Here is a 14,878-nt window from a genome sequence, read left to right on the forward strand (position 1 = left end):
TTTCTGATAAAAGTATCAGGAAATTTTCTCTATTGGTATTCAATATTTTTTATTTGGATATATAGTCATGCACCAAATAATATTTCAGCCAACACAAATGGCATATTTAACAGTGGCCTCATAAGACTATAAAAGTTCCCACCTCCTGGGAGTTGGGAGTGGGTATCACAGCTGCTATAGCACATGTCTGCTAGAATGTTCATAGCAATTCAGGTATAAACAAAACTACTGTGCTGCCAGTTATAACAATCTATGCCACATAAATTATGCATAGTATATAACACTTGATAAGTACATTACTGATAATAAATACATTTACTATGTTATTCATACTTTATAATCTATGGCATACTATATTTTATAGTATATGTTTATATAATTTTATGCTTATATCTGTGCTACTTAATTTTAACTGTCAACTTCACATAACCCCGAATCACTGGAAAGTCTCAAATAGGAATTATTTAGATCAGGTTGGCCTATTGGTATATATATAATGAATGTCTTAATGGTTAATCAATGTAGGAAGACCCAGGCCACTATGGACAGCACCATTCCCTAGTTAGCGGCTCCTGAATAGTGTAAGAGAAAAGAGCTATCTGGAAGCAAGTATGCAAGTATCCACATGTCTACATCCTGCCCTAACTTTCTCACAACAATGGACTACAACATGAAACTGTAAGCCACATAAGCCCTTTCCTCCCCTAAGCTGTTTTTGTCACGATAGTTTATCACGGCAACAGAAATTAAATTAGAATAATACTGTACCTTTTATTTTAAAGATTACTCATATTTATTAAAATTAAAAAAAAGAATTTTCTGTAAAACAATACATATGCCATGTTAGGCCAGGAGCAGCTTCAAATCCCTCACATTTGCACAACTCTTGACAGCATCAAGAAGCCCTGTGCAATGACTGAAGTTACCATCAGAGTTTGTACAAGCACATTTTGTGATGCTCTCATGGGGACAAAACTGCCTATGATTTTCAGAACACAGTCCCATCCTTAAATAATACATGCTCATATTTGGCAATGTTAGTTAAATTACTTACCTCTGAGAGAGATGCATCTACCTTAGAAGAAACTTTCAGGTCTAGCCAGGGCTGGTAGTTTTCAAGTAGCAAGGAAGGCCTAAAGTAAATCAAACAACTAAATCACTTACAATAAAGTAATAACTTGTAATAAAATATAATAAAAAGATCAACAAATAAAAACATTTAACTTGAGGGCCAGCAAGGTGGCTCAGCATTAGGTAAAAGCACTTGCCCTAGAAGCTCAATTACTTGAGCTTGATTCTCAGAACCCAGATAAAGGTGGAATGAGAGGACCGACTTGTGCTCCGACCTCCTCCAGACATACAGCATGGACACACACACACACACACACACACACACACACAGAGCACAACTTTAAAAAAAAGTTTAACTTACCTATGTCGTTTACATTTTACTTTACCACAAACAGCACAGCTATGACCTTGCGGAAATAACTCTTGAAGTCCTAATTGCTAAAAAAGGAAAGAAAAAAAAGAGATTGGTCTTTAGTTTCCATAATATCTCTTTTACGAAGAATCAATTTTCAATAGCTTTGTTGCCCTCCATGAGAGCATTCAAAGAATTTTTTTTGTTTGGTGCTTCAAAACTAAAACTATTATTTGTAATAAGTACCCGCTAAATTAACTGCCAGTGGACACAAAACACCTTATGAACTGTTTTACCATACCTAAGCTGGGCCTGGGGTGTATGAACCACTCAGTGGTCCAGTAGTAGAGAATTTTCTAGCATATACAGTGGCATAAGTTCAATGCCTATTACCAGAAAGGTAAGAGTGGGAATCAAAAATAAAGGTTCCCTTAGCAGGCATGGTAATAATGCCTATAATTCCAACTCTCAGGAGGCCAAGGATCTAGAATTTAAGGCCCATGAGACCCTATCTTTAACAATAAATAAACAAACAAATAAACAAATAAATAAATCTATCTTTGACTGTGTCTTCAATTGCAAAAATATAAGAAAAAGAAAAAAAACATTCTTCTCCATTTCTCCCAAAGCTTGGCTTCAATGAGGGGGAAGGCATGTGATAAATCCTAAGGGCCATGACCAAATACGGCCCAGACTTCTATGTTCCCTCTACATAGAAATACCACAAACCTACAATGAGGGACTGTAACAATTTAAAGAACCATAATCCATGATTCAAAGATAGGCCCCTAGGGGCGCGAAGCACAGCTCTGAAGGGCAGCACTGGAATAGTAGGTATAAAGCCCCATGCTTTCTCTTCATCGGTGAGGGGGAAAAGGGTATCTCACTAAATCCTGACCTGTGAACAGAATTTTTTTTTTCTTTTTTTATGGTTTTTTTGAGACAAGGTTTCTCTGTGTAGCTTTGAGCCTTTCCTGGAACTCACTTGGTAGTCCAGGCTGGCCTCGAACTCACAGAGATCCGCCTGGCTCTGCCTCCCGAGTGCTGGGATTAAAGGCGTGCGCCACCACCGCCCGGCTAAGTGGACAGAATTTTAAAAGTCAGAATTTTGCCTTACAGAGGACAGAGTTAATATACTACTACCACTATTAAATTTCAGAAATACAAATTATTTTGGCTAAGCAAATTGCCTAATTATTTTGTTTTCTATTGTACATATATTCATTTAAGAGATTTGTAGGATTGGAGGGTTGGGGTTAGCTCAATGCTAGAACATTTGCTTAGGCACAAGGCTCTGAGTTCAATCCTTAGCCTGTGAGAACACACACACACACACACATAATTAACAGGGTTGGATTATTATTGAACCCAGAATTCCTTAAATGTCTGTGCTTCAGAACTATCTGTAAAGCTTTTAACAACACTATTTACAGGGCAGTAGCCTAGAACTTTTTAATCAAAATCTGGGGGAAAGGCCCAACAATCCAGATTGTTGATTATGCCCAAGGGGGGTCTTTTGTACAAGACTAAGCTAATTGCCCTTGTGGTTAACATGTACCCAGGGAACAAGCTGACATTGAGAACTGCAACTTTCTGAGAAGACTGTATTTCCTTTTTACAGTTGTTATTAGAACTGTAAGCCTTACAACTATGATTGAAGATGCAGCTCAGTGGGGAATTACATGCAAAGGCCTGGGTTCAATCTTTAGCACCAAAAAAATAAAATCAACTTAAAATAAGTATCTATGCATTTATACATGCACATATATAAAAATATACATAACGCTCATTTTAAACTTTTTTTATGGACTTCATGTGTTCCATTATAAAATAATAACAGGTAGATTTTTGAAAATCATTGCTTTAAGACTAAACAGCACTGAGCGGTGGTGGCGCATGCCTTTAATCCCAGCACTAGGGAGGCAGAGGCAGGTAGATCTCTGTGAGTTCGAGGACAGCCTGGTCTACAAAGTGAGAGGCAGGAGAGGCGTTCCAGGAGAGGCGCAAAACTACACAGAGAAATCCTGTCTAAAAAAAAAAAAAAAAGACTCAACAGCATGGAGTCACATAAACTGACTTTTAAAATTAAAAATCGCCAGGCGGTGGTGGCGCACGCCTTTAATCCCAGCACTCGAGAGGCAGAGGCAGGCAGATCTCTGTGAGTTCAAGGCCAGCCTGAGCTACCAAGTGAGTTCCAGGAAAGGTGCAAAGCTACACAGAGAAACCCTGTCTCGAAAAACCATAATTAATTAATTAATTAAAAAATCACAAGGCTGGAGAAAGGGTTCAGCAGTAAGTGCGCCTGCTGTTTTTCCTGAGGACCAGAGTTCAGTTCTCAGCATCCACATTGAGTAGCTCACAACTGCCTGTGACTCCAGCTCCAGGGAATCTAACGATCACTTCTGACCTCTAGGAGTATTCACACTTGTGATGTACGCTCACACAGACATACCATGTACACACATATATTTTAAAAAAAATTAACTTAAAAAAAACACAATTTTACCTTAGGTTTGTATTTTATTGTGAAGAATATATTTGGTAAGAGAGAATCGGGTCCTAATGAACAGTAGAATGTCACAACTCCAGCAACAAATGACCAGAAGATCATTAAGACATGAAGATACCTTAGAAATAAATAAAAATGATCAGAACCAAAGAAATGTATAACATTAAAAGTGATTCCTTTATTGGTCTACCATATATTTTAATCAAAATCAATTTTAAGTTTTCCAATCAGCTAACTTTCTGTAATATATTTGTTAGATATAATATAAATAATAGAATTATATTACCAAATACACAATTTCATTTAAGTATAGGAGGAAATTAAGTTCAACATTTCATAGTTTCATTTCTATGTTAAGTTTAAGTAGTCTGAATTCATTCTTCCAGAATACCTTCTATTCTCACATTCCACCAAAATTATGATGATCATTAAAATTAATTTTTCCAAGTGCCTACTTTGTGCTAGACAGTGTTGGGCTCTGGGGATATAACAGAGTACATCACTACCATGGTCTCTAGTAACACAGAGATCAGTCTGGCAGTGAAAGTTGAATAAATGAGCGTAATACAATGTGAACACTTGTTTGGTATTATGAAACAGAACTCAAATGCTGTAGAAAAACTTAATGATTAGATAAGGGAAAACCAACAGAAGAAGGTAGGGAAAGGAACGAGGGACTGGGAAAGAGATAGGGGAATTCAAACTTGACAGCACTGCATCCCTATGGTCTGCACACAGTTTCCACAAAGTAGAGGTTTAGGACACTTGTTGCTTTTTCATCAGAGGACCCAGGTGCTGTGGGATATCATTCTGTATGCTGTGAATACGTGTTGCTCTGATTCATTGATAAATAAAATGCTGATTGGCCAGTAACCAGGCAGGAAGTATAGGCAGAGTAAGCAGACGAGAAGAAGGCTGGGAAGAGGAAGTCACCAGCCAGACACAGAGGAAGCAAGATGACAAGGTAGAACTGAGAAAAGGTACCAAGCCACATGGCTAAACAAAGATAAGAATTATGGGTTAATTTAAGTGTAAGAGCTAGTCAGTAATAAGCCTGAGCTAATTAATATAAATCTCTGTGTGTTTACTTGGGGGATGCAAGTGGGAGAGATTTTTCCGACCGCCAGCCAGCCAGGACACAGGAAAACTTCCAACTACACCCAGGTTTGAGTCCCAGCACCCAATGGTGACTCACAACCATCTGTAACTCCAGTTCCAGGGGATCTGATGCCCTCTTCTGGCCTCCACAGGCACCAGACACATAGGCCAAACATTCATATATACAAAGTAAAATGAGTAGATCTAAAATAATTTTTTAAAAATGGCCCTAAGAGGAGCCTGAAGAGGCAAGAAGCCAGATTAGTTATTGTGTCATATAATATACCGTATTAAGGTGTCTCAAAACAGGCATGCTCAGTATGATCTTACAGATACCAATCTCCTCACACAGTTCAAACTTCAATGACCACAGTATGCTTTTTCTTTTTTTAATTTTTTTTAAGATTTATTTATTTATTATGTATACAGTATTCTGCCTGCATGTGTCCTTGCAGCAGAAGCAGGCACCAGATCTCATTACAGGAGGCTATGATTTGTGGTTGCTGGGAATTGAACTCAGGACCTCTGGAAGAGCAGTCAGTGCTCTTAACCACTGAGCCATCTCTCCCACCCCACAGTATGCTTATTAATTGTGAATAACTGCATAAATCATAAGCTTTACTGTTAACTCTTCAATACAAAAACCATAATATAAATAACAGATGTACAGGTGAGCAATTGCATCACCTCTGTTGGTAACTGATTACTCACATACAACAGCAAAACATGCAGTGTGCTACCTCCTTGTTCCCAATGATAACCTTGTATGACATTTTATAAAAATGGATAATTTCACAAGGAAACTGACTCACAAGCATAAAAGTGTGGTGGTATTGTGTTCCCTGAAGTATTGTGCACTCTAATAAACTTATCTGGGGTCACAGAACAGAACAGCCACAATATTAAACATAGAGGTTAGGCAGAGGTAGCACACGCATTTAATCCTAGCATTCCAGGGGCAGAGATCTGCCTGGATCTCTGTGTGTTCAAGGATACAGCCAAGCATGGTGACTCACGCCTTTAATCCCAGGAAGTAATGGCAGGAGGCAGAAAGGTATTTGAGGCGTGAGGACCAGGAACTATAGCCTGGTTAAGCTTTTAGGCTTTTGAGCAGCAGTTCAGGTGAGATCCATTCCGGATGAGGACACAGAGGCTTCCAGTCTGAGGAAACAGGATCAGCTGAGGAATTGGTGAGCTGAGGAAGCTGTGGCTTTTTCTGCTTCTCTGATCTTCCAGTGTTCACCCCAGTACCTGGCTCCAGGTTTGTTTTTATTAATAAGACTCTTTAAGATTCATGCTACATCTGGCACCCAACATTCGTGGTATGAATTCATGAAAAAGCCGCTTGCCTGTGGCCTTGCAGGCCCCAGCTCAGACCTGAGCTACCCTCAGCCAGTTGTGGTGGAGCACGCTTGGGAGGTTTGCTAAGGAGGGAGCCAAGCCACAAACAGTGGCAGTGGGACCATGGAGGCTGCTGCTCCGAGTTGCTGGCTGCTTCTCTTCGTGCTGGGACAAAGGGTTTACTACTGCTTATTCAGAGAAGAATTGCGAGGACCATCATGCTACAAGAAAGCATCGGCAAAGGTCAGTTTGGAAAAGTTTGGTAAGACAAATGGTGGGGAGAAATTGCTGTGAAGATATTCTCTTCTAGGGAAGAACACTCATGGTTCTGAGAGACAGACATTTATCAGACTGTGATTGCTCCAAACCACAGAGGAGGTACAATAAATAAATAAATTCTAAAGGGATCTATGACCACGCCTAACAGCAACTTTGAAATCTTCAAAAGGATGATGAGACCCCACAACGATGACTCCACATGGACTATGGTAAAGCCATTAAGCCGATTAACACCATCAAAATATCGACTTTGGACTACAAACTACTCAGGACAATTTTGAGATGGTTAGCTGAGAGGATCCAGATTCACAGACTACTCGAGCAAGGATTTTGAGATAAGCCCTGCATTTTCCCATTATGCAGATAATGGACAAATGATACAATTAACCCTCTCAGGACTTGACAATTAACCTAAAAATTTTCTTTTCAAGATTCCCTAAAGATGCCTTCACCCCTAGAAAGCAGGAAGTAATTTTAAGAAAACTATACCCATATTCCCAAGAGGTGGGGTGGGTGTTTTTTGGTCATTCAATGGATTATGGATAATTGTCATTGTTTACCATGGTGGGTTACAAGTTGTTAATTGTTAATGGTCAGGAAAAAAGCTGAAAAAGGAGATTAGATTCAGAGTTTTTGTTTAAAAAAGAAAAAAGACAATATAGATTTTTTACAATAAAGAGGTAGATCATTGAATCTACTCTAAAAAGAAAAATGGGAAGATATAAAAATGACAAAAGGTAGATTACTGAATCTATTATGAAAAGGAAAAAGAGAGAATATAGATACAATAAGATAAAAAGGGAGATTATTGAATCTACTTTTAAAAAGGAACTACTTGTTTTAAATAGGATAAGTAATGAAATTTTTTGTCTGAGTTTATCAAATGTTACTGGACTGGACATTGTTAATATATATAATAGAATTTTTGTCTGAATCTGTCAAATGTCAATGGACTCGACGTCATTAATGTAATTCTTGACTGTATATATTGTATATACTTATTGGATATAGTTTTTCTTGTATTAGTTATAAGCTTTTTTTCATTTTAGACAAAAAAGGGGAAATGTGGTAGTATTGTGTTCCCTGAAGTATTGTGCACTCTAATAAACTTATCTGGGGTCAGAGAACAGAATAGCCACAATATTAAACATAGAGGTTAGGCAGAGGTAGCACACGCATTTAATCCTAGCATTCCAGAGGCAGGGATCTGCATGGATCTCTGTGTGTTCAAGGATACAGCCAAGCATGGTGACTCACGCCTTTAATCCCAGGAAGTAATGGCAGGAGGCAGAAAGGTATTTGAGGCGTGAGGACCAGGAACTATAGCCTGGTTAAGCTTTTAGGCTTTTGAGCAGCAGTTCAGGTGAGATCCATTCCGGATGAGGACACAGAGGCTTCCAGTCTGAGGAAACAGGATCAGCTGAGGAACTGGCGAGGTGAGGAAGCTGTGGCTTGTTCTGCTTCTCTGATCTTCCAGTGTTCACCCCAGTACCTGGATCTAGGTTTGTTTTTTTAAGATTCGTGCTACATGAAAGTGGAACAGGAAATGAGCAGCAATAGTGCTAGAAGTGAAATTCAGATCAAAGAAAATGCAATTACAAATGAAATAGGTCCTTGCGGGAATTTGGACACTGCTATTGTTAAAGACTCTAGATAAGCAGGACTGAGGATGTAGGTCAGCTGGTAGAGTGCTTGCCTGGCATGCAGGAAACCCTGGGTTTGCTCTCTAACAGCACATTAACCAGGCATGCCTCTGATCCCAACATCTGGGAGATGGAAGTCTGCCTTAGCCAGCCTGGGCTCAAATGGTGACAGGAATATTAGCAACAAAAAGTGAAAACATCTCAAAGTGATTTGGGAAAAAATCTTTACATTTAAGGAAGTTTGGGAAATATGTTATGACAGTGAGTGAAAAACTGAAATCAATCCACATTTAGAAGCTTGGCCATTAGACACAGAGAAGATATCCCATATACTAAATTCAAATTACTCTATTTATAATTTTTTGCAAAGAAATAAATAAGAATGTGAACTATGTGAACTACAAACTAGTACCCTAAAACTAGGGTACAATCAGCTTGGCCATTAGACACAGAGAAGATATTCCATATACTAAATTCAAATTACTCTCTGTTACACATTTTTTTTTTTGCAAAGAAATAAATAAGAAGGTGAACTATGTGACCTAGAAACTAGTACCCTAAACTAGGGTACGATCAGTCTTTTCCCCTCTCAAGCAATGCTCTCATAACTGACAGCTATGTATCTTCAAAAAAAAAAAAAAATGGCAGTGAGAGAGAATGAAGTCACATTTCAGGGAGAACCCAGGAGAGTAAACGAAGAGATTTGTTGTTTGGTTTGGTTTGGTTTGTGAATAGGGTCTCACTCTGTAGTGCTGGCTGACAAAGAACTTACTATGTAGACCAGCCTGGCCTCAAACTCTCAGATCCATGGGCCCCTGTCTCCCAAGTACTGAAATCAAACGTATGCCCCACCACACCTAGCACAAGAAGGTGTTAGTAGTATATTCTCAATATTGTTCCGTGTTTCTCTGAGGCCTAGTTAACAGTATTCTGTTATTTAGTATTCTCTTGGCCAAACCTAGTACAAACTGAGTTTTTATTAGCTATTATCAAAAGTCCTAAGTGGCCTGGAAGATTGCTTAGTAAGCAAACATGCTTGCCTCCTGATGGTGTAAGCATGATGACCTAATTTGATTCCCAGAAATCACACAAAGGTGGAAAGAGAGACCCAATTTCACAAAGTTGTCCTCTGACCTCCACACAGGTGCTATGAGCTCCCATACACATCTACATATCTGACACAGACACATACATACAAATAATAAATGAAATCAAAAATACACAGTAAAGATGAAGGACAACTGCAAATACACAGGACAAGAAAAAAGAAAATATGAAAAGAGAGCACAAGTAAGTCCTAGTGATGCTAAGGAAATGATAAACAATCTTATGGAAGTCCTAGGAAGGAAAGGGACAGCATTATGCTGAGTCCACGCTGGCTGCAGTACAGAGATTGGCCTCGTCTAGGAACACACTGGCTATGTCAAAGCTGTTGCAATAATCCAGGAGAGGAGATAAGGACCCTCACCAGGGAAGAGACAGAGAAAAAAGGAGCTGATTCTTTTGACAAACAGAAGAAAAATGTAAAAAACTGAAGTAGCTGGTTAGGTATGAACAAAAAGAAAAGCCTTCAAGAAACAAATCAGTCTTTGGACTGGCCAAGTTTCAGGTGTCTTAGCATGTGCCACAGAAAAATGCCTACAAATAGCTATATATGGTAACTCTTTGCAGAGAATGTTAGTTAAAAACAAAGGATTAGAAATTAGAAAAAAAAAAAAAACTGAAGTCACAGGAATATATGACGTGACCCAGTAAGAAAAGGAAGAGTTTAAAAAATACAGAGAGGAAGCCTGTAATCCCAGCAATTGGGGGTTAGAGAGATGGCTCAGAGGTTAAGAGCATTGGCTGTTCTTCTAGAGGTCCTGAGTTCAATTCCCAGCAACCACATGGTAGCTTCCAACCATCTATAATGCGACCTGGTACACTTTTCTGGCATGCAGGCGTACATGCAGGCAGAACACTGTATACAGGATAAATAAATAAATAAACAAACAAACAAACCCGGCAATTGGGAGGCATAGGCAGACAGATCTCTGTGAGTTCAAGGCCAGCCTGGTCTACAGAGTGAGTTCTAGGACTAGCTCCAAAGCTACACAGAGAAACCTTGTCTTAAAAAAAAAAAATACAGAGGGCTGGAGAGAGGTCTCAGGAGTTAAGAGCAGAGACCTGCGTTCCATTCCCAGCAGCTCACTACCTGGCTCTAATCTGTCTATAACATCAGATCCAGGGGATCCAGCACCCTCTTCTGGTCTCCTTGGCTATGACGTGTGTGATGTACATAAACTCACACAGGCATACAGACATACATGTTAAAATAATATTTTTTAATTTTTAACTAAACAGAGAAGTAGCTAAGCGTAAGCCAACAAGCTGTATTCCTCCATGGTTTTTGCTTCAAGGTCCTGCATGGAGTTCCTCCCCTGCCGTCCCTCAATGATGGACTGTAGCCTGTAAGCTGAAATAAACCCTTCCCGGCCCCCCCCCCCCCCGCCCCCAAGCTTGTGTTTGATTTTACCAAGGCAGTGAGGAGGCTAGACCTCCCTCCCTGACTCAAGATGCGGACTGTGTCAAGTGAGTAGATTGAAAGCTGTTGAAGTGGACTAGCTGAAGTAGTAGGCCTTGAGATCTGCGTTAGCAGGACTCCAAACTCTAAACTGTACATGACAATAGAAGAGGACAATGGCTAGGAGGACAGTAGAGGAGTCAGGACACCAGGACTGACAGAATGAGAAATGCACACTAAGTCAACAGTACAACTTTTCATTTTACTTATTTATTTAAAAACAGAGTCTTGGCCGGGTGGTGGTGGTGCACGCCTTTAATCCCAGCACTTGGGAGGCAGAGGCAGGTGGATCTTTGTGAGTTCAAGGCCAGCCTGGTCTGCAGAGAGAGATCCAAGAAAGGCACAAAGCTACACAGAGAAACCCTGTCTCGAAAAACCAAAAAAAAAAAAAAAAAAAAAAAAAAAAACCAGAGTCTTAGTCCAGAGGAGGTGGTGTACAGTTTTAATGCCAGCACTTGGGAGGCAGAGGAAGTCTGATCTCTGTGAGTTTGAGGTCGGACTGGTTTACAGAACAAGTTCCAGGACAGCCAGGGATACACAGAGAAACCCTGTCTCGAAAAACCTGAAGAAAAAAAAAAAGTCTTGCTACAGGGTCCAGAACCCAAAGCCCAGGCTGGCTTTAAACCTGTGGTCCTCCAGCCTCAGCCTCCTGAGTGCTACCATCACAAGATATTTGAGTCTTAGGAGTACTTTCTAAGTGACAGCAAGGTCCACTGTATGTATGGTCAAACAAATGGGAGGCTGAAGAGTCACCTTGATATAGACTAGATTATCTGATAGTTGCTCACTCAAGCACTGAGGTCACCTAGTTTGGTAGCAGAATTTAAAACAGAAGCCAGTCTTGTATAAATGAGTCCAGCTGACCTGGAGAATGTCCTCAATGAGAAAACAGATGGCAAGTAAGCTCAAAGACTTGTGCTTCCTTGATAGAGTAAGCAGTACCAGACTTGTCTTCCCATCACAAAGAACCATGAAAGTAGATGAAAGACATGTGGCAACTATTTCTCAGCAAGGCAAACAGCACTGCGGGGTTGGGACCCATGAGAGAAGGGAAGCATCCTGCTGGGCTTCATGTGCATCCCAGATTCTTCCCTCATATCTTTCTACTTGCAAAAGAAATTGTGAGACCTAGAGCTCAGAATTTGAGTGATGCAGCAGCTAAGATGGGAAAAAATGTGGAAATGCTAATATCTTATGTATAGACAGTGACCAAGTAAGTCAAAAGGTCAGGCCACCCAGCTAGTGAAACCACCTGAGTGCCATGCTCTGAATTCTACACCTGAGAAACATCCACTCTGTGCCTATTACTAACAATGCTCTCGCCCACTGGTAAAAGGAGCCCGTTGCCAAGCCTGACTACGTGAGTTAGATCCATGGAACTCACACAGTGAAGGAGAGAACTGTCTCCCAAAAGCTATCCTCCCCGTGTAGGGGGGTAGGGGGTGGGGGGGGGGTGATATTGTGTTCGCCAAAATATTGTGCACCTTAATTAACTTATCTGGGGTCAGAGAACAGAACAGCCACTAGATATAGAGGCCAGAAAATGGTTGCACACACACCTTTAATCCTAGCATTCCAGAGGCAGAGATCTGCCTGGATCTCTGTGAGTTCAAGGCCACACTGGAAACAGCCAGGCATGGTAACAAGAGCCTTTAATCCCAGGAAGTGATGGCAGAAAGCAGAAAGGTATTTAAGGCGTGAGGACCAGGAACTTAAAGCCTGGTTAAGCTTTTAGGCTTTTAGCAGCAGTTCAGCTGAGATTCATTCTGGATGAGGACTCAGAGGCTTCCAGTTTGAGGAAACAGGATCAGCTGAGGAATTGGTGAGGTGAGGTGGCTGTGGCTTGTTCTGCTTCTCTGATCTTCCAGCATTGACCCCAGTACCTGGCTCCAGGTTTGTTTTTATTAATAAGAACCATTTAAGATTCGTGCTGTGTGTGTGTGTGTGTGTGTGTGTGTGTGTGTGTGTGTGTGTGTGTGTTGTGTGTACAATAAATGAGTGAAAGTTCTCACTCAGTAATTAAACATCAATACCTACCCCTCAGAAAACCACTATGGCTCCAGTGTTTACAAAATCTCTGAAGCCTTTCCAGTTCATGCTTCACCTTCCTAAATTGTTTCCTTTATTCAAACTTCCCATGGAACTAAAGAAGTATACTCTACATCTAAACAAAAAAAATAAGTAAATCTTACATTTGTAAGTAGTAACTATACCCATTTCCCCAAAATCATTCCAACTATGTATAATCCAAAATTCAGAAATTTAAGATTAATGAATAATTACGGCAATTTATATATATATATATATATCATTCCCAAGTGATATCGATGAAGTGTTCACATCATATATCAACCTCATTTCTATAATAAATTATATAAACAGTGAGAAATTAATCACTGAGAAATAAACACCATTAATAGTCTCATGTCTCTTCAGGTTATCAAATGTAATTTGGTACCTAATTTAGAAAAAAAAATTTTTTTTAGAGTGCTTTTGAGGGCTGGAGAAATGGCTCAGTGATTAAGAGCACTGACTTCTCTTCCAGAAGACCCAGGTTCAATTCCCAGCACCCACACGGCAGCTCATAATTATCTGTAACTCCAGTTCCAAGGTACCTGACACCCTCATGCAGTCAAAACACCAATGCACATAAATAATAATAAAAATAGAGTGCTTTTGAATTCTAAATTACAACTTAAGAACTGTAGAACCCACTACTAGTTACATGCCTGTGGTCTTGGTTACCTGGAAGGCTGAGGCAAAAGGAGGAGTTTGGAGCTAGCCTGGAAAATACAGTAAAAGCCCCATCTCTTAAAATAAAAAATCCTGTAGCAGGAAGTTCCCAGCCTGAGCTACATAGAGAGTTCAAGGTCAGCTTGGCCTACCTAGCCTGAGGCCCTGCCAAAAAAAAAATAAAGAAGACCTATACTTAGAATGAATGATAGTAAACTCTACATTCATTAGTGCTAGCTATAACTAAAATCAACTAGAACAAAGGCATTAAGATGAAACTTTCTAGCCTTAACGTATTAAACCAGAAATGTATAGCTTTAAAAGAATCAAGCTGGTGCTTCCAACCCAGGGATGATCTGGCTGCCAGGCAGCATTTGGCAGTGTACAGACAATTTCGCTGTAGCACCCCAGCACAGCACTATTGTCATCAAGAAGCTAGAAAAATACCCACAATGCACAAGAAAGCCCCCAACAACAAGGAATTATCTGGCTCAAAACAAGCTAAGCATTCCAAATGCTAGGGGATAAAAAGAAATTCCAAGTACACAGCAAGGAAACTATAAAGAACAAAAAAACAATAGGAAGGACAACAGCAGCAAGCAAACTTACCAAATATAAGGTGATTCTTAGAAAAAATAGTAAAATCAACCAACCTCTAAAGGAGTCTATTTACAATTACTAGAAAATCAGTTTTACTTTTTGTTGTTGTTTTTGAGACACGGTTCTTCTGTGTATCCCTGACTGTCCTGGAACTCAACTCTGTAGCCCAGGCTGGCCTCGAACTCAGAGATCCACCTGCCTCTGCCTCCCCAGTGCTGGGACTATGCACTTGCCACCACCGCCTGGGAAAACCAGTTTTTCTTTTTCAGACTTAATTCACTTTATTTTTCTTGTATAAAAACCCTTATGTGGTGGCCAGAGCTGGAGCCTGGGTCCTCTGAACAGACACTCTGGTGTGGGTTTTCACAAGATGGTCAGTGAATTCCTGATAAGGAGACTTGGTGAACACAGTTTCTTTCTAGAGGTCAGGGGTCAGGTAGCTGCAGGTCTTAGAGATGGCATCAAAGGTGGCCTTGGCAAAGTTACCCAGGGTGGCAGTGCAGCCCCTGGATGATGTGTAGCAGTCAGCAATACTGGCCATCATCAGTAGCTTCTTGGGCACAGGAGCAGAGACAATGCCAGTGCCTCTGGGGACAGGATGAGACACACCAACACAGAGCCACAGTTTTTATTGTAGTCCCTAAGGCTGGAATGTTTATTTGTTTGTTTGTTTGTGGATGTATACATGT

The 14,878-nt window shown here is 40.2% G+C and overlaps 1 protein-coding gene across 5 annotated transcripts in view; it reads right to left on the reverse strand.

Moving 5' to 3' along the window:
• Snx14 (sorting nexin 14) overlaps window positions 1–14,878 on the reverse strand; it is an 82,940-nt gene that overhangs the window by 48,809 nt on the left and 19,253 nt on the right. For all 5 annotated transcript variants that reach the window (XM_059268333.1, XM_059268335.1, XM_059268331.1 and 2 more), the window contains exons 2-4: window positions 3,930–4,050; window positions 1,433–1,509; window positions 1,055–1,133 (exon numbers count right to left, since the gene is read on the reverse strand). In XM_059268333.1, coding sequence (XP_059124316.1) covers window positions 1,055–1,133; window positions 1,433–1,509; window positions 3,930–4,050 — 277 coding nt within the window. The remainder of the gene's footprint in view (window positions 1–1,054; window positions 1,134–1,432; window positions 1,510–3,929; window positions 4,051–14,878) is intronic.

The sequence above is a fragment of the Peromyscus eremicus genome, chromosome 7 (genome assembly GCF_949786415.1).
Source record: "Peromyscus eremicus chromosome 7, PerEre_H2_v1, whole genome shotgun sequence".
NCBI classification, from domain to species: Eukaryota; Metazoa; Chordata; class Mammalia; order Rodentia; family Cricetidae; genus Peromyscus; species Peromyscus eremicus.